Here is a 19035-nt window from a genome sequence, read left to right as displayed (position 1 = left end):
TCAAATTGTGACAGCCCTATGTTTAATTGGAAACTGTGATGGGCTGCCAACCTGTCCTTGGTGTTCCCTGCCTTCCATCCAGTGTGTACTAGCTTTGACTGGCATGTATAAACTAGAGACCATCTTGATGGGATCCCACCAGCCGTGATGCCAAATCGGGCCAGGGCCGTACTTCCTATCCCCCTACTTCCGGCACCCTTGCTCTGACTTCATTTTGACCTCAACTACACACTGATAAAGTTTCGTGACAGCCTCTGGCACGATTGTGATGCTATCATGTTGACAAAAATATGTCCCCAGACATAGAAAACACCTGGCAAAGTATTCCAAACCGCTCATGTGGCAGTTCTCATGATGACTCACATGGAGATTCACGCGGTGAAAACAATAGCAGCCGCACACATCAATGATTAACTGATCATTTTATTATTACTTTTAATTAATGTGTTTATGTCCATTGTTGATGGTTGTTGGGTTTCCTTATGTTGCCAGGGAGACAACATAGTCAACCAAATCTAAACCACACCAACAGAGTTCTAATGAAGATTAGCAGGGTGTTTGAGTATTACCTTTAAACCTGCAGTAGGCAGAATATTTTTTGCATCATTGGGCAAAAATTCCATAAGAACCTTTCAGCATATTGTAATTCAAGTGTTCTGAGAGAAAAATAGACTTCTGCTCCTTCTCATGGCTCTGTTTTCAGGCTTTAGAAAATCTAGCCCGTGAATGGACACTTTGACCAATCACAGGTCATTTCAAAGACAGAGCGTTCCTATTGGCTGTGCTCCGGCTGGAGGGCGGTGCTTGGTATTTCCTCAACAGATTTCAACATGGCTGCCGGGTCACACATTTTCAGAAATAGGCATTACAGTAACAGAATATTGATTCATATTCGATCAGCGCTGCCTAGTTTGACCGTTTAATCGGAGTTCGCGAGTGATTGACAGCTGCTCAGAGACGGCAAGGCTCCAGCTCGGCTCTGACTGCTTGTTTTCCTCCGGTCTGTGAAATCTTGCAGATGCCATTAGGAGCACCGGAGGACACAGAGGCGCATGTTTTTTTTTTATCACATTTGCTCCATTTCTACCCACTGTTGCTTTAATACATACACGTCAAAGGATTTTTTCTTGCTTATTGACTCATGATTCATGACTGTCTAGTATTATAGAAAATACCTATGATTTCAAACTGTTATTTTAGGGGCTTTAACAATAGAAACCACCCACACAACTACTGAATCATCTTATTTAACATGAAGTAATTACAAAGGAGGAGAGACAAAGTGGAGCACGGCTGCGTGAGAAGGGAAAAGTGAAAAAAAAGAAATGCCTGCAACTACAATATGTACACAGTATTTAGGACACTGGTTGACTGTGAGGGATTATCTGCAGCAGCTCCATGTTTATAGGTCATCAGTGACACCTAGTGGTCGACTGCAGAACTCCAGCGGCATAAAAACAAACTTTATTTCACTGAACTTTATTTTCCTTTTCCTCTACTTTGACAGGAGCATTGCCTTAAATAACCTTTGTACAAATATAGTACAATGTTTTTTCTCCTCAGAAATGCATAACAGCCAGAAGGATGACTTTTGACACAGCGAATGCACACAAAGTGATGCTGCTCTACTCAGTGTTAACACTCTTTAGGTGAACTACAGATGGACAGTGTGTGTGTGTTTGCATGGGGATGATGTTCGGATCATTGCATTTTTGTGCAGCTATTGCCATCAGGTTACAACGTGGATCAACATGATATATGTCACATAGAACTTGCATATTAAATACCTACCACCCTCTGCAGATTTCCACCTGAGAACAAACCACCGTTCACATTCTTAGATTTGTCAAAGCGCACAAAGTAAAACAATCTTAAGGAAGAGTGAGAACAGGTATTGCTGTTGCAGATACAAAGTGTGAGCAGGAAGTGGAAGCTTTAAATCATCATGTGATATCAATGGTGACACAAGCAGGAGGTGGTGCAGCACACTGGCTTCTGGTTCACGACTATGTTCAGGAGTCACAGCTTTCCTACGAAACGTGGTACAGGACCTCTCAGGTGTAAAAAGTGACGTTTGAATGGATATAAATAAACAAAAAATAAAATACTGTACGTCTTTAGTCATTATCATGCAGTTGCATTCACTGCCATTTACACAGCACAAACATCTGAACACCAATAAAACTGATACACACTGTGCAAAGTTAAAGGGAAAATCCACACCAAATCAGAATTCATGTGCAGTTTAAACATAATTATGTCATCTCATGACCATAATTGGTGTTGGTCCATTGAGGCTGAATAACCTACTGAACTCAACATACCTTTGTTTGAGATATTACAGATGGGCGACAAAGGAAATCCTGAATAAATGTGTGGAGAAACATAATGCAGAGGCTTGAAAGTGATGTGAATCCAACCCAGTCGCCACAAAAAAATGTTGGCAGTGTATGTTTCTGCAAACCCCGGGATAAGTTGACTGTCAACTTTTCTGAACCAAAAAAAAACGTTTCAGAAATATGTTTCATATCAGCCTCATATCACGCTTGCAGAAACCAAGTGGCAACCTCCAGCGTGAGCAGTGAAGCCAACGCGGAACTGTCAAAAACTGCAGTTCATCGAATGGCCACTTGAGGCTGGCTCCAAAAGCGAGTCAATCCCCATAGACCCCCATGTTAAAATGCCCAACTTTACAACAGAAATAAACATGTTTACAGCCTGGTACTAAACACGGTTTGGTCTCTATAGCTAATTTCTCCATTCACGACAACTGTACGGGGGGTGAATGTTTATATAACTCACCCGTTTAATTTATATTAATGCTTAAAGTTCCGAATAATTCAGGGCGTGGCCGCTTTGAGTGACAGATGTGTGCAGGTCGCTAACTGCTAGCTGCTAGGTGTCTACTCTGCTGCGTCTCTCAGCTCCACCGACGATCCACCTCTTTACCCTTTTTTGAATTAGCTCTTAAGAAACCTATTTGTGACATCACGGAGACTACATCCATATTGTATACAGTCTATGGCAGAAATGCACAATGCCACGTGATTAACCCTGTGAAACGATTGGTTAGGTTTAGGCAACAAAACTATTATGGTAAAGATTAAAAAAATAATAACGTAACAACGTAATGTAAATAAATAACAACCGCCCTTAGCAGACATTCTTACGTAACGATAAAAAAAAGCATGAAGTCAACGTTTACTTTTGGTTTCACACAGGACACGAACAGCGGTCTCCTGGGTGAAAGTCCTGTGTTTGTTTGACCCATCCACCACCCATCTCACCTGCCCGCCTTTTGTGGACTTTGTTGCTTGTTATTACCTCCGTCGAGGCCGTAGGCCTAGGAAGGAGGTTATGTTTTCACCGGCGTTGTTTTGTTGGTTTGTTGGTTTGTTTGTTGGTTTGTCCGTTTGGAGGATTACTCCAAAAGTCTGAGATGGATTTGAATTACATTTTTTGGAGGGGTGGGGTGTGGCGCAATGAACAATCCATTAGATTTTGGTGGCAATCGTACTCGGGCAGCTTGGCGGAGGTCTGCGCTCTCCGAGTGCCATTCTAGTATTCATTATTATACCACGTAACGTTCATAGGTTGTGTCTAGATGGTAACTCACAAATTGGGAAAACGTGCAAAAACTCTTGCAAGACTCGCTGCCCGACGACCTTTACTAACCATAACCATATCGCGAGGATTTTGCAACTTGTGGATTACCTTCTAGACACAACCACTTTCACACCATGCAATTTTCAATGACGGTCGTTCGATATTCTACGTCACTTGCTCTGACCGAATGCAAAAACATCCACCTTCAATGTACCCGTATGCCAACATTATTTCCTGACGACTGGGCTGGTGAATCTTATGCTACGGTGTTCACAGTCTCTAGATCTCACCCCAACTCAACACAGTGCTCTCCATCCAGGGCCGGATTAACCTGCTAAATGGGCCCGGGGCAAAAATGAGCTATATGAGCTTTAATTTGTCACCCATCTGTACATCAAAAGGAGTTTGGAGCTTTCCGATATGAACGGCGAAATGTCCTCATATCCTTGAAAAACGCTCCGTGGCTGCTTTGAGAGTCTCATGACTCGTTCAATAATTCACTGACTACATGTCTCAAGATTAATTCATCAGTACAAACTGCCTCTTTAGCTACAGGAGAAACTGGCTCACGTTCACACAATAAACTGAGCTGCACAACATTATAGAGATTACATAATGTGGATTCTATATTTGGGATGGACTTTCCCTTTAAAACCATACAAAGTTTTTGTCCACCCGATACACCAAAGCCACTATTTCACAATATTTGACGGATCTGACATGCTGGTAAAATTCATGTTTTACATGAGAATCATCAGAAAGGCATATGGCTCTATCAGTACACCATCTTTTCATGTGCTTGTCAATCTATACAAAAGGCTACGTTGCATCCTTTACAGCCAGGATACATCCAATCTGCTCATAGTGTTCCTATTTCCACTACACACAAATACTTTGTGATTGTCATCCTCATACACAGACCCACAGCTTTCAGAGAACCAACAAATAATAAAGATTTCTGAATCACTTGTGTCTGACTGTGTTACAGCATGCAAAAGCCGTCATTTCAGTCAGTGCAAAGAGGCGAAGCTGACACTTTTGTGGCCCCTGGATTTGGAGCTGGGGCCCGCTGCGTCCGGAGAAGTCGGGGAAACGGGGACATCGAAGGAAGGGTTGGGAATATGTAAAGCCGCTCGTTTACTTTTCTTCGACCGAGTCTTGGCATGACGTGGTGGAGAAGCATCGCCGTGGTTGCCAGCGGTATGTCGGGCCCCGCAGCCCGTGGAGAGCTCCGGTGAGTGGTCAGAGTTCACCGCGGGGGGGCTGTTGTCTGGGCAGGTATGAGCTGTGTGAGGTTTCCCCTGAGGACATGAGGAAGACAGGAGCGGAGGGAGAGTGGCCGACTCCAGCAGACCTTTAGTTCCCTGTGTGCACTGGGGAGAAAGAAGACAAGTAGTGATGAGATGAGATGAGCCAGTGAAGTTAACAGGGTGAACAGCAGGGTGTTAGATCACTTCAGTGAACGCAGCAACAGCTGTGCAAGATGATTCACAGACGAGCTGGGAGAGCAAGCAGGAGCGGGACACACGACCGGTCCGATGCGGAAGCTCGCTAATGTTACATCTCATAGATCTGCACGAGGATGCACATTAGACCGAGGGATTCATATTTGATAGATGTTTAGCGCACGGAACATCTAAGAGCAGCTCCATAGAAATTGGTACAAAATTGCAGAGGAGGGATGAAGTCGCAAGTAAGTCTTTGCACTCAAGTCCCAAGTCCTAAACTTTGAGTTTCAAGTCCTAAACAAGTCATAATGCGCTCATTACCAAATGTAATGTCATTTGGGTCTCTGACCCACATGTTTTGCATACTGCAATCATTTTTTATTGACCACTGCATAGCTTTTGTTCACGAACAAAATTATCTTTGGTATCATTTTTTCCAACTGGCCCTTAGTAACATAACGTTAGTTCTTCACGGTTCTCTCCTGCCACCTGATTGAACGCTGTCGGATTGGTTTAAACATAGTGTAGGAGCCATTTGGTGTCCACTTGGGGTAATTCCTTTTTTGCACAGTAGGTAGTATGAGGAGTACAGGGAAAGTGCAAATAGGTGCATAACAGTGCAGGTGTGTTGTTTACCGGAAGAGGCACATCATCATCAGGTCCATCCAGTATTGACGGCAATTCACACGCACTTCTATCAATTAATAACTTACATGCAAACAAACAAATATGTCTCAATGGGATGCAAAACATGACGGCTACACGTGACTGTCAAAAACTGTGTTCCTCTTCCAGTAAACGACACACCTGCTCTGTGATTACTGATGCACCTATTTGTACTTTCCCCGTACTCCACATACCACCTAACAAAAGAGGAATTAGCACAAGTGGACACATGCTACTTCATATGCAGACACATTATCATGAACACAATACAAAAATGGTTCCAAAGTGGATCTGGAGATTAAGGAGGTGTTGACTTGCTGGGAATGAATAGTGTTAATGTTAGTTGATTCCGGAAATGTGGGCTTGGCTTAGGTGGGAAGGTATTTCCAAGTCGAAAGGCTCAAGTCCAAGAGAAGTTATGAATCATAGGTGTCTTTTTTGATTTTGTCAAGTCGAGTCTAAAGTCATCAAATTTGTGACTCGAGTCCGAGTCATGTGACTTGAGTCCACACCTCTGCAAAATTGTATAAAAGACTACTCCAGTAAGTTAGTAATGTAGTAAAGTAAAGTAAAGTTTGGGGGTTTGCCAGAGACAGATTTAAAAAACGAATTGGTCAAAGTTGAAGCAGCAGTGGTAGAGATATCCTGACATTTAGTCTCTGTAGTATCAGTCAAGATCTAAAAAAACACTGGATCCTACACTTTCCCATGATTTCAACTCAACTGTTTATGATGTTATAAGCAACCTGCCCACATCTTTTAAACTCTACTTCAACAACAAGATGATTCGAAGTGCTTTACATTAGACATAAAGGCATTAAGACAAGACATAAAAGAAGAACAGGACAATATAAAAAGGCAGTTATACAAGAAATGGTACTATTTTCATTATTCGTATTATTATTTATGTTACTATAGTTATTGTTTTTATTATATATATAATTCCATATTAATTTATTTTCCTTGTTTTAATTATTCATTTATTTATATATTTATTTATTTATTTATTTTGATTTTGAAGAGTCTTCTTGTGTCTGAATAAATAGTCTTAAATTTAAGTTCATATAAACAAACAGTAAAGTCTTAAGCCCCTTTAACCTTTTAGCTTTGTTTTGGTATTTAACAGCAAATGCTCCACTATGTTCACTAGTTGGTCGCTTACTTTGTTTGGGCAGGTAGTGTACAGTAAAGGTTCACCAGAGCTTTTTCACTGAAAACAGCTGCCTGCAGCTGGAAACAAAGCTGATGTGAGAGCAGCGAGTGAACTAAAACAGAAAAGTTTTGGTCCATAAAACCAAAAACAATGAGCTGAAAGAAGCTAAAGTTCTCCATAGAGCTGCCGAGTTGGTGATAACTCTCTGTGGGTTTGTCACTATGAGCGATCTCTTTCACATTACACATAGAAATGCTAACATAAAAGTATAGATTAGTGCAGCTTTAAATAGTGCTTTTCATCCGATTTAAAATGTCCTCAGCCTTGAATGTATAATGCACTCAAAGTGTGAATAATGGATGACCTTTAAGAGCATAAAGCCTCGGGGGTCGTTTTTATTCAAATTTAAAACATTAACTGTTAATCGAAGTTCAAAACCTGCCAGTTCGCTATAATGTCTCAATTTAAACGGCAGAGATGCTTTAATTCCAGGTCAATCCAGCCTGGCTGTCAGCACTTTCTCATTTATTTCCCCCTATATGGAGCTGCTCGCCCTAAACACAAAAAATAATGCATCTATCAGATATTAATAAGTACTGGTTTATTCCTCGCAGTTCCACATCATGCACCTCTGAACGAGCTTCCTCCTACAGCTAATATATAATTTTCATGTCCAACTAGAAAAAAAACTGTATAACGCATCTAACGCACCTTTAAGGATGCTATCACAAATATGTTCCTACCTTGACAAGAACAACTTCTTGGAGTAAAACTGAATTCTGGCAAATCTGTGGTCGCTTTTTAAAGATAAAACCAACACAGTATAGTGGAATTATTTCAGCCATATCTACATGTCTGTATGAATTATACACACTGTATTGTGTTAAATTATGCACTCTGAAATGTATTCAACATGGCAGCGTATGATAGAAGCCATGCAGGAGGAGGACAGCAGCCAACCAGCCAACATGCAGACACAGCGGTGGGCTACGGAGACTCTGCACTCGCTTTCCCTTTTCTCTAAACGGGCTTACCGAACTCAAGCATCTCTTTTTTTCCTGCACTAACAGCCGCTAATCAGCCGGTGCAGACCACAGCAAAGTCCAGACATTTCTCTTCCTTGTGTTGGTGGCGGGACACAGAGACAGACCACATACACACAGAACAGGGAGTCAGGACTCGGTGAATAGACACGAATAACACCATGACAGGTTGTTAGGAGCTTCTCTTCCCTTGGAAAATACTTTTATACTCTAATTATACGCAAATTGGGAGGGTGGGCAATGACAAATGAGTACGCACAGATGATGAATTGCATGGACAAAAATGCATGTTTTTATTATTATTTTACATTTTAGACAAAATAGAAATATGTATAAAAAACAAACATGTAATAACGGCATGAAGGGAAACAAGGTTGATTGGCTTGATGGGTGACAAATAATTTGGCACTTCATACGCAGACAAATATGAACATGAGACAGGAGAAAGTGAACCAACACAGAGTAATAAAAACAAACTTTCCTCAGCTTCACCAGTGTAACAACTGAATTCTATTTTTTACACCAAACCCAACAACTAAATCAATTTCAGACTAGAAACAGCCTCGACTGGCTTTCAGTTCATTCTGAACACACAAATTTAAAAAAAAAAGGTTTTATAGTCGTCTTATTTTGGTGTAAACAAAAGAGAAATGCCAAATAGCAGCTACTCTACCACTTGATATGAGAGTACCGTGGCTCAGACTGCAACTCTCTCTGAACCGCAGTTAGCGTCTTGTAAACAAAAGTTGCTGTACAACTTCCTTTTATATCCCTTACTGTCAGAGAGAACGACAAGCCACGAGGACGACGAGCCGGAAAACAGCATCTGAGTCTTCACTTTTTACAACTCCTGCTCGCCTCCTCCCTTAGAAAACACCCTGAGTAGACATACTGCTCATGACAAAACACTGAAACGATATATAACATAAAAAAAACATAGAATGAGTAGTGTCCCTGTTGCTAACTTCAAAAGAAAAGCAACCGTAAACCTGATATGGAGGTAAACATGGGCCGAACTGTTCAGAAGCATGAACTGCCCAGAGCAGGTGTCTAAACTCATCAGACCAACGAGGCCAACGGCCAACAACACATTACTAAATCACAATTTAAAAGTATAGTTCAACTTTCTGTAAAACGGGCTTATTTGCTTTTTTCTTCCCAGAGTGAGATGAAAGGATTGATACCACTCTCATGTCTGTACGCTAAATATGAAGCTACTAGCCAGAAGCCGGTTAGCTTAGCTTAACACAAAGACTGGAAACAGGGGGAGACTAGCTAGCCTGTCCAAAACATAGACTGTATATAAGAAGTGGACGTCAACCGTTGGTTTGTGGACTGCCGTTTTGAAGCCTCGAGTTCGACATTTCGGCCGTCGCCATTTTGGTTTCCTTGCAACCACAAGCGTCACGAGAGGGTGGAGCTAAGTGCAACCGAATGTTGAAGAAGACATTTTTAGGCGACCAAAGTGTTATAGTTAACTTTCATGAACTGAAAACACACTGTGAAAGGTTTAAAGTTCTAAGACGGAAACACGGACAATTCCCAGACCGGACAACGTCGTGGTAGTGACCTGTCAATCACAAGGTAGCCGCGCCCTAAAGCATCCCCTGCTTTAAGGTCTATTTGACTCTAAATGGGACCATAATTTACTAAATGAACATCATGCTGTATTGAAGAAGACTTGGAACTAGAGATTGAGACCATAAACTCAAGTTTACAAAGTTTACTGAGGTAATAAATCAAGTGAGGAGTAGGCTCATTTTCTCATAGACTTCTATACAATCAGACTTCTTTTTGCAACCAGAGGAGTCGCCCCCTGCTGGCTGTTAGAAAGAATGCAAGTTTAAGGCAACTTTTGGAAGAAGAAATAACACAATCTCCCTCTCAAAAATAAGTTGAAATCAGCACACTCAGGGGTTTTACTGCTAGAGCCTTACTTAGTCTGGTAGAAACCAGTAGCTTGGGGTGACTAATGTTAGCTAATGTTAGTAAACCTAAAGGGATATCGCTGCATAACTGACATTACTGAGTCAGTTTACGGTTTACATGTTTTAGCATTTACCATTACTGCAAATTACCACTTGTGGGCCCAGTGGTTGTTGTTCAGCAAAAGTTAGTAGGCTAGCTTTAACACACAGACATGAGATTAATATTAATCTCATTTATCTGAAAAGAAAGCTAAATCCCCAAAAAGTTATTCCTAATTCAAATTATGCCAGCCTACACCAAGTTGACAACCTATTTTAATGCTTTTAAAAGTCTTGTTTGCACTGAGAAAAAAGTAATAAATACTGAATCTCTGACAGTATATGTAGGGATTAACCCATACACAACAGTCAACAACAGGCAGCAGACAGATGCTGGGTTGGAGCTACAGCAGGCAACAAGGCGTCTGTCAGACAGAGGAAGAGTTTTGGTGGGAGTTGGGGGGTGCAGGCACAGGAGAGGGGGATTCCTGCAAGCCAAAAGCCAGCAGGGAACTTCCTCCTACCACGTTTATCTCGCTTTTAGTGGCCAGAGTTGGCAGCTCGATGTCCGCTCCGGCTGTCTGGACGGATTCATCTGCGGGCAGGAAACCTCGTCTGTCAATCAAGCTGAAAAGACAGAAACGAGGAAGATCCAAGTCTTTAAGTAGGTGTGCATGTTCCACTACTTAGTGATGGATGCACACTGAACATCATGCTAACAGACTCCAAAGGTAAGAGAAACTTCAAACTACAAACAAACATTTTCCTGCACATCCCACAGGCAAGCACATGCATCTTTCAAAATAAGACAGCATACTATGGTCGAGGAACAAACTGAACGTAATATGTATTGTTCATTTCAGAGAATTTTAATTAATGAGTCAATAAACAATTCTAATAAACAATTCATCATCAAATACACTAAGAAAATGGTTGCATCACAGTAACAACAGCTGGTGACTTAATGGGCCTCAATGGGCCTCATGCAGGAAGCGATATTCCTTTAGTAATTCAAACAGTGTGTGAGATTTTGGACTAACCTGGGTGGCATGGGTCCACAGAGCACAGAGCAACAGTTGATAAAGATGTTTTTATGACTGTATGGGTTGGTGACACATTCTCCACTCTTCCCTGACCAGGAGCCTTTAATCTGGAACAGACAAGATATAAAACATCTCACTGTTTTTATCCATTTGAATTGACTTTTGATTGAGAATCTCTGCAAGATGATCTGATTTGCAAGTATTCATTAACTCCACAAGATGTTACAAAATCCAAGTGAATACTTGCAAAGAGATGCTTTCCTCTGCAATTATCCATTAGTATTATTTTACAGATTTCTCATGTGCATTTCTATTATGTAATGTAATTGATGTAATATTCTAATAATATAATTATAAAATAATATAATTGTCTTAATACTGTACCACAAGCCATCAAAAAAATGTTGTAAGAAATTAAACTGAAGGCAGTACTCACATCTTCATTAGTGGTAAGGTTGGAAGCAACCAGATATGTATGGAAGCCCGAGAGGCCCAAGATGGACCAGACTGAGAAGAAACATATCACCAGCTCCACAGCAGTGAACGGCTGAGTCAAGGAGAGCATCAGTATTAAGGTGGGAGAAATAATAACAAAAACATGCTCACAGACAGAAAACACATTTGTGATGAAAGGATATCTGCCTGGACTCTCCTGCAGAGCAAACACCAGCCCTTTCCCACCTTGAGCCCCTGAAAGAGAGGAAATAACAACACTGACACAAGGACACTAAAGAGAAAAAATGTGCACTTCCCAAAACCAACATTTGCCGTATAGTTTCTTGATGTTGGAGCTGTGATACCAGAGTCAAGCTCTAATATGCTAAATTGATTCTAACCCTTTAGGGAGCACGGCTTTTGGATGAAATAACATTTACTCTGGCGAGTCACCAAATTGGCCAGCCTAACAAAAAAAACATTCTGTATATTTTCTTATCACACACCCAACCAGCTCGGATGTGGTTAACCTCGCCCGTCTGGCGGCCCAAGCGAGACAAAACAAACACTAACTGGCAGGTGCTGTTTGAGTCCGGTGTGGTGGCAGTTATTATCAGTAAGATCCTGACTGTTTTTTCAACCATGAAACACCTGTGAACCAGAGGGAAACAAACACGTACTCAGTGCTAGATGTGTGGTCACACAGCCGAAGATGAACGCCGTCAGGAAGGAGAGCGACACGATGAAGGTGTAGAAGAAACGGTAGTTGCGTTTTCCCACACAGTTCCCCACCCAAGGGCAGTGATGGTCGAATCGCTCTGAAAGAGAAAGGAGAATTTGTCATTTTGATTTCAATTTAATACTTCAACAGTTTGGGAAGTACGCCGACATGTCAAGTCAGTCGAGCCTTTACTAGAGTAAAGGGATGATGTTCACTGTGGCCATCTGAGACCTCTATTTATTATTTATCAGGTGTAAATGTCAGAGCGTAGGTGTGCGTCCACAGCTCACCCACACAGTTGTCACACAGGCTGCAGTGGGAGGTGCGCGGAGGCCGGAACATCTTGCAGGTGAAGCAGTACTTGAGCTTCACCACCTGCTGGTTGATGAGGACTTCCTTGGTGCGCGGTGGAGGCCGATAGCTGGTGTTTCCAGTGTTGTCTGCACAGGAGAGGACAGTACAGAGAAACAGCAGCACAAAATGAAATCGGATTCACTCATCAGTTGATCTTGGCTTTTTAAATTAGCACCTAAACACTTGCCATTTAACATACACTACATACATGCACAGGTGGGTTTTTTTTGGTCTATTCTTTAAATCAGTGGTTCCCAACCTCGCAAGATCATTTCTGAGGGTTGCCAGATGGTTGTGGAGAAAAAAAAAAAAAAAAAATCATGGGACCTTTATCAATAATGTTTTTTTTACATTACATTGACTGTACCAGTGATACAATTTGCCTCAGAATAGATTTTATTGAGCGTGTTTGTGAGAGTCAAAGTGTGCGTGCACATGAGTTTCTGACGGGAGGAGAAAAAGTCACCGAACACATCAAAAATCCACAGTGCCTGGTGCACATTGGAAAACACCTACATGCTAGCTGTTAAAACTAAATAAAAGTAAAGAAAACTGTCTTTATTTATTTACATTTATCAACCAGAACAATCACAGTGGGGGGGGGGGCTTGTGGGATTTAATCTAACCAGAAAACTTTTCTAATTTATAGCGAGCATGTTACCTTGTCGCAGCAGTTAAAGCACAGGTGTAACCAATAACATTAACGATGCCACAGTAAGTGTGCAGTGTGCAGAAATGACAGAAACTGACACATGTCAATCAAACTGAACAGAACATACAGAATAAGCTAAATAAAGTGCACAAAAATAGTGATGTTTATGTCATTGGGGGATAAATTGAAGGAGAAGGGATTCGTAGATCAGTGCCGAGTCAAAGTGAAACACTTCGACAGCGATATATCAAAATACGCGATTCCCTGCATAGAAGTGGCAGCTCTCAAGACGAAAAAGTAAAAAATAAATAAAGTAGTGAAATTAATTTGCTCCTTCGTACACGCCCCTTATTAAATTGTTTATTTGGTTTGCTTTAATTTGTGCAATTTGTCTGTGAAACCGAACCAGACTGAATAGAAAACGAATCAAAAGTATCAGTTTCACCCTGATTCGGACTAGCCAAACAGACTATTATTAACTACTTGTGAAAGCACCCTTAGACATCAGAGCTTGAACACTATAAACAGGATTCAGGTTTACTCTTTGGTGTGCACAACAAAGGAGGCTGATTTTGGAGAGACAGTTAGATGACTGTAATTACAATATCCTGTGTTTTGTTTACAGTACAATATGTTAATGTCATTTTCAGTTTAAAGTCATCTGATACTGTTATTAAAGCCTCTGAACACCCACACAGGTGTTTTCAGTTAATCTGGCTAATTTGACCTCTTCTCAGGGCGTGTACAGACTAAACTTGAGCGTGACATCTTCCTGAGTCTCCTGTTAGCTTTGTTGAATCTGTTAGGGCGGGACAAATTACACCTTTATCATTCTCATTGGTAGATGAAGATTTGGGATTTAATAAATTCCCATCAAAGCTGCGGCCCACCTTCCTTCAACCTGAGCAGCCAGAATAACTGAAAACACACCTGTGTGGGTGTTCAGAGGCTTTAAGAGTATTGAGAATAAGCAAATGTGTTTGTTTCCCCCATTGCATTTGTGTCTATATTTACAGCATACTACAAATGAAAATGCCAAAGACTCTAGATAATAGTGTTGTATACTTGTTGACATATGGAAAGAGCTATTTATTTGGTGTTTGTGTGTAAAGTTGTGATGCAAAAATACCATTTTTAGAAGAGTTTATATCGTTTTGAATGAAGTGTTTGCTTTAGCAAGAGATGTAAGATATTTTGTGGATATGTTTTTGGTATTTGTGTGTAGAGTTTTGACGAAGAGAACCCTAGTTTCAGAAATTGTGTTTTAGCAATTGCAAGAAACTGCAATGACCTATTTGAGTACACATTATTTTGTCCCTTTTTCCAGTGTGAACACACTACATATGTACTCAAAACCTACTCAGAATTGGTATGAAATTGGGACACAGCTCTAGTTTACGCTTGATTTCCACAATTTCCACATGCTGTGCCTTTTAAATTAACTTTTAATCAGTAATTCAATTTATCCTAATGAATACTGAGTCAGACAAAAAGTCCAAATCCTTTCCTTAATGATAGGGGTGGTAGGTAAATATTCAATACTTATGTCAGAGTCTCTGTTTCAAAAATAACTGAAACAGCAGAAGTTGGGTTATATGAACATCTTACATCATCACTGCCTAAACTTTGGTCATGAGTAGGAGTTAACAAGGTGCACATGAGCCAACTTTAGACACGTAGGTCATTATATTGAGGCATGCAAAATATGAAAAGGAAAGATGCTGTTGGCAAGACTTAAAACTGACAGTGAATATAACTTTGAACAGAACTGTGGTGAAAGAAGGACAGATTGAGAGATAGCTAAGTCAACAGGACACATTTCTGCCACAAAAATTGCCCTATTGGCTGCTAACGTGACACTCATCACTCCGAGTCATGGCAAATGAGTTTGGTTTTAATTCTACTTTAATGTGTCAACGGATTCATCATCATTAAAATAACCGGCGCCTGTTCATTATTATTTACCTTATGTTTCAGTTTCAGAGTAAAATAGCCGACGCTAGCAGAACAATGCCTTTCGATCACGACTGTGAATTGTGCTCTGAAGCAAAATAAACCGTGCGAAAGCTCTTGTGACAGTGACAAAAATAGTATGTCCTTAAAGTTTGACATGATTGAATGCCGCTGAGTTTAGAGAAATGAGCTGAGCTTAAGCAGTTTGAGTTTGGGGATCACATTAAAATATATAGGACACAAAGGGAGTTCTAGAGGCAATAGTGGTCTAAATCCAGTGCCATAAACTGGCAGGAATACCACTCTGGGGGGAAAACAATGCACACTAAAGAACTGTAAACTTGAGTTAGCCCTTACCGATCTGTTTTTCAATGTCTGCAGCCTCATCTGGCGTTGCTCTGGGCAGGATGCCGGGGTCGGTGAGGCTGGTCTGAAGCAAGGTGATGACCACAAACACAAACAGGCCTCCTCCAATAACAGGTATGCAGCTGGTCAGGTGTTTGACCAGGAAGGGACAGCTGTCAGACAGAAAGAGAGAGGATGAATTACTGAATAAGACATGCAGACAAAATCAAAGGCTGAGAAAGGATAGAGACAAAGCCGTGTCTCGTATAACTGAGCCTACTTTATTCACCCACCAGGGAATCTAGCTTTAATTAACATTCAGAGCCTTTAATCAACATGTGAAATCCATGGAGACAGAACACACTTTTCACTACGCGGTGATAGAAATAATGGCATTTTCATATTCAAGCACTATTCCTTATCATAGTACATCCCTTACTAACAGCTGCAATGATTTTATATGTACAACCAAAACAGATATTTACACATTGTAAGGCCAAATGTAAATGTAAAACCTTGCCAGACTACATAATGAAAGCTGCCATTTTAAAGTTGATTTGCCTATTAGTAAATAAAGGACTATTGTGGAACATGACTAAGGACCTTTTTATGGATCAGTAGCACCTGCTCTACAGTTCGGCGTAGATATAATACATCATACAGAAGTCAATTCAATAAAATGTTGATTTATGGAGCCTCATATCGCTATACTGTTGTGGAAGCTGAGATGTATTGAATGCACTTTTCGCTACACTGTGATAGAAATAATACTATTTTCATATTCAAGCACTATTCCTTATTAACATCTTATTCATATTTTATGTACAACTAAGACAGATAATATCCACACATTGGAAGGCTAAATGTAAAATGTTGCCAGACTACATTATGATAGCTGATATTTTAAGTTGATTTTCCTATTAGTAAATAAATTGCTATTGTGAAAAATGACTAAGAACTCTTTATGAATCAGTAGCACCTGCTCTGCAGTTCGGTGTAAATCTAATACATCATACAGTAGTCAATTCAATACAATGTTGATTTATGGAGCTAGTTTGCCTCATATTGCTATACTGTTGTGGAAGCTGAGATGTATTGAATGCACTGATAGAAATAATACTATTTTCATATTCAAGCACTATTCCTTATCATATTACATGTGTTATTAACATCGTATTCATATTTTATGTACAACCAAAACAGATAATATCCACACATTGTAAGGCTAAATGTAAAATTTTGCCAGACTACATTATCAAAGTTGCCATTTTAAAGTTGATTTGCCTATTAGTAAATAAATTACTATTGTGGAACATGACTAAGGACCTTTTTATGAATCAGTAGCACCTGCTCTACAGTTCGGCGTAGATATAATACATCATACAGAAGTCAATTCAATATTTTTTGTATTTATAGAGCTAGTTTACCTCATATTACTATACTGTTGTGGAAGCTGAGATGCACTTTTCGCTACACTGTGATAGAAAAAATACTGTTTTCATATTCAAGCACTATTCCTTATAATAGTACATGTGTTATTAACATCTTATTCATCTTTTATGTAGATCTAATACATAAAATGTTGATTTATAGAGCCTCATATTGCCATACTGTTCTGTTTTGTATTTAAAGAGCCAGTTTACTCTCTATACAGATGTGTTGCTATTCCGCCCGTTACATTCTCCAGGACAACGCCTGAACTCGCAGGTGATGTGACAGAATCGTTGACCATCTAAATATGAAACTCACTCAAAGATAAAGAATAATCCACTAGTGATGAGGATCAGGCCCAGGGTGAGAGGCAGGACTCCGCTCTGCCGGGCCACTATGATCCGTCCATCGCAGTAGAAGCGGTTCTTTCCGGGGAAGACTCTCCACTTCCTCCTCCTCGGTGTCTCCGGCTGCTCTCTCCGGTCACTGACGGTGTCTCCATGCTGAAGCGGTGGAGGAGGAGGAAGGGTCTGGGTGGTCGTCGGGAGTGCCTGAGGGTCGATTTGTTGATACTCGCAGTTCTTCATGGTTTATAATGAAGTTTTGGGTCCCAATCCGGAGAACCGGGTCGTTTGGACGGCATCACATCACCGAGCGCCGTGTTGTTGTTTGCAGCAGCTGGATGGAGCAGATGTCGTCATTCCCACGGAGAGAGAACACAGCTTATCCTACATGTGGATCCAGTTGTGAATAGCATGTTAGCTCGCTCGTCTTGCACATTATTATTAGCAAACCTGTTCTGCTAATCTCTCATACACGTTAATTAAAAGAAGCATTCGTATTTTGTTGCTGAATATTGCTCTGCTACAGATAGTGGCTACCCATTGGAGACTAGGGCTGGTTACTAAGCAGTCTGGTTACTAAGCAGTCTGGTTGGTTAGCTACCGCTGTCATAACAACCAGTCGTCCTGTCGAACTAGCTGTTGTTATACTTCACACGAAGAAGAGGTGTATTTCCGGTTTCTTTCAAAATAAAATATCATTATAAAGCATTAACTACATGATGATGACGATGACTGCCACATAATGTATTGAAATACTTATTTCATTATTATATTTTCTCCATACTTTTTTTTTTATTTATTTATTTGCACATATATAAAACTGCACAAAATCCAGTCAATGAAAAAAAAAAAAAAAAAATGTGTCAGGAGAGGTCAAGAAGCCATTGGCTTATATAAAGAGCACATAGCTCCCCCCAACCCCAGGAGGAAAAAAAACAATAACAAAAAAGGAAGAAGGATCTAAACTAACATAATTTTAAAAATACAACAAAAGTTAAACAACAATGTGCAGAAAAACCTAACCAAACAGGTTCAAAATAAATATCCTAATAAAGCATTACATGATGATGACGATGACTGCCACATAATGTATTGAAATACACTTTTGAAATTATTGTCATACTCTCGTGTGGTCATTTTTTTATTATTATTTATTTTTTTATTTATTTTTTTATTGTGTTTTTTCTTTTAATCTTATGTTGGTTTTGTTTCATTTCTGTTGTCCTTTTATGTTTGGCACAGATCTTTGTTTATGTTTTCGCTATGCTTCTTTTGTATGTAAATGTTTTTAATGTTTTCTGCTGTTACTATTTATACTGTAATTTTGAAATAATACAAGCAAAAAAAAAATACTTATCGCACTTTCATTATTATATTTTCTCCATAAATGTCAATTGTTATTATTTTTTTATTTTTTCATTTGCACATATATAAAACTGCACAAAATCTAGTCAATGAAAAGAAAAACAAGAAATGTGTCAGGAGAGGTCAAGAAGCCACAGGCTTATACAAAGGACCCAACCAGCACTGCTCCCAGTAGACCACTTACACTTACACACCAAAAAAACTGACAATAACCTGATATTTTCAGGTGGAATTTCATTCATTCATCAATTCATTCATTCTCACTGTGCAATATCATTTTCCACTTGTGCAATTTTGTTAATAGTCTGTTTATTGTCAATACTGTATATACTGTTCCTATTTTTATACTTCCTTCTATTTAAATGGTTCATATTTTGTTACACTTTGTTTAGTTCTGTTTTACTGTGTTAGCTGATGCATCTTGTTTTTTGCACTATCTCCTTTGCTGCTGTGCACTGCAAATTTCCCCACTGCGGGACTAATAAAGGAATATCTTATCTTATCTTATC

The 19035-nt window shown here is 39.9% G+C and overlaps 1 protein-coding gene across 2 annotated transcripts; it reads right to left on the bottom strand.

Moving 5' to 3' along the window:
* Positions 1–1463: 1463 nt before the first annotated feature.
* Positions 1464–17815, bottom strand: zdhhc18b (zDHHC palmitoyltransferase 18b). Of its 2 annotated transcripts, XM_074614622.1 has the most exons (10): positions 17136–17812; positions 15399–15559; positions 12373–12522; positions 12042–12179; positions 11565–11616; positions 11363–11465; positions 10924–11033; positions 10408–10510; positions 7908–7992; positions 4839–4979 (listed from the first exon to the last, which is right to left on the bottom strand). In XM_074614622.1, exons 1-9 carry the CDS (start codon positions 17402–17404, stop codon positions 7951–7953), a joined length of 1128 nt encoding a protein of 375 aa, XP_074470723.1. In that variant the 5' UTR covers positions 17405–17812; the 3' UTR covers positions 4839–4979; positions 7908–7950. The 2 variants fall into 2 exon arrangements, with proteins under 2 accessions (XP_074470722.1, XP_074470723.1); XM_074614621.1 differs by lacking the exon at positions 7908–7992 and having other exon boundaries at positions 1464–4979; positions 17136–17815.
* Between the last annotated feature and the right edge of the window lie 1220 nt (positions 17816–19035).

This window comes from Sebastes fasciatus, chromosome 17 (genome assembly GCF_043250625.1).
Source record: "Sebastes fasciatus isolate fSebFas1 chromosome 17, fSebFas1.pri, whole genome shotgun sequence".
NCBI classification, from domain to species: Eukaryota; Metazoa; Chordata; class Actinopteri; order Perciformes; family Sebastidae; genus Sebastes; species Sebastes fasciatus.
This window is presented reverse-complemented; position numbering and strand designations above follow the sequence as displayed.

Excerpts from the sequence above, each read along its gene's own strand:
- zdhhc18b (XM_074614621.1), bottom strand. The coding sequence starts at position 17,404 with ATGAAGAACTGCGAGTATCAACAAATCGACCCTCAGGCACTCCCGACG. Across the intron at positions 12,180-12,372 it reads CCTGTGTGACAACTGTGTGG|AGCGATTCGACCATCACTGC; the intron begins GTGAGCTGTGGA and ends TTTCTCTTTCAG. Across the intron at positions 4,980-10,407 it reads CTAAAAGCGAGATAAACGTG|TGCACACAGGGAACTAAAGG; the intron begins GTAGGAGGAAGT and ends CTTTCTCCCCAG.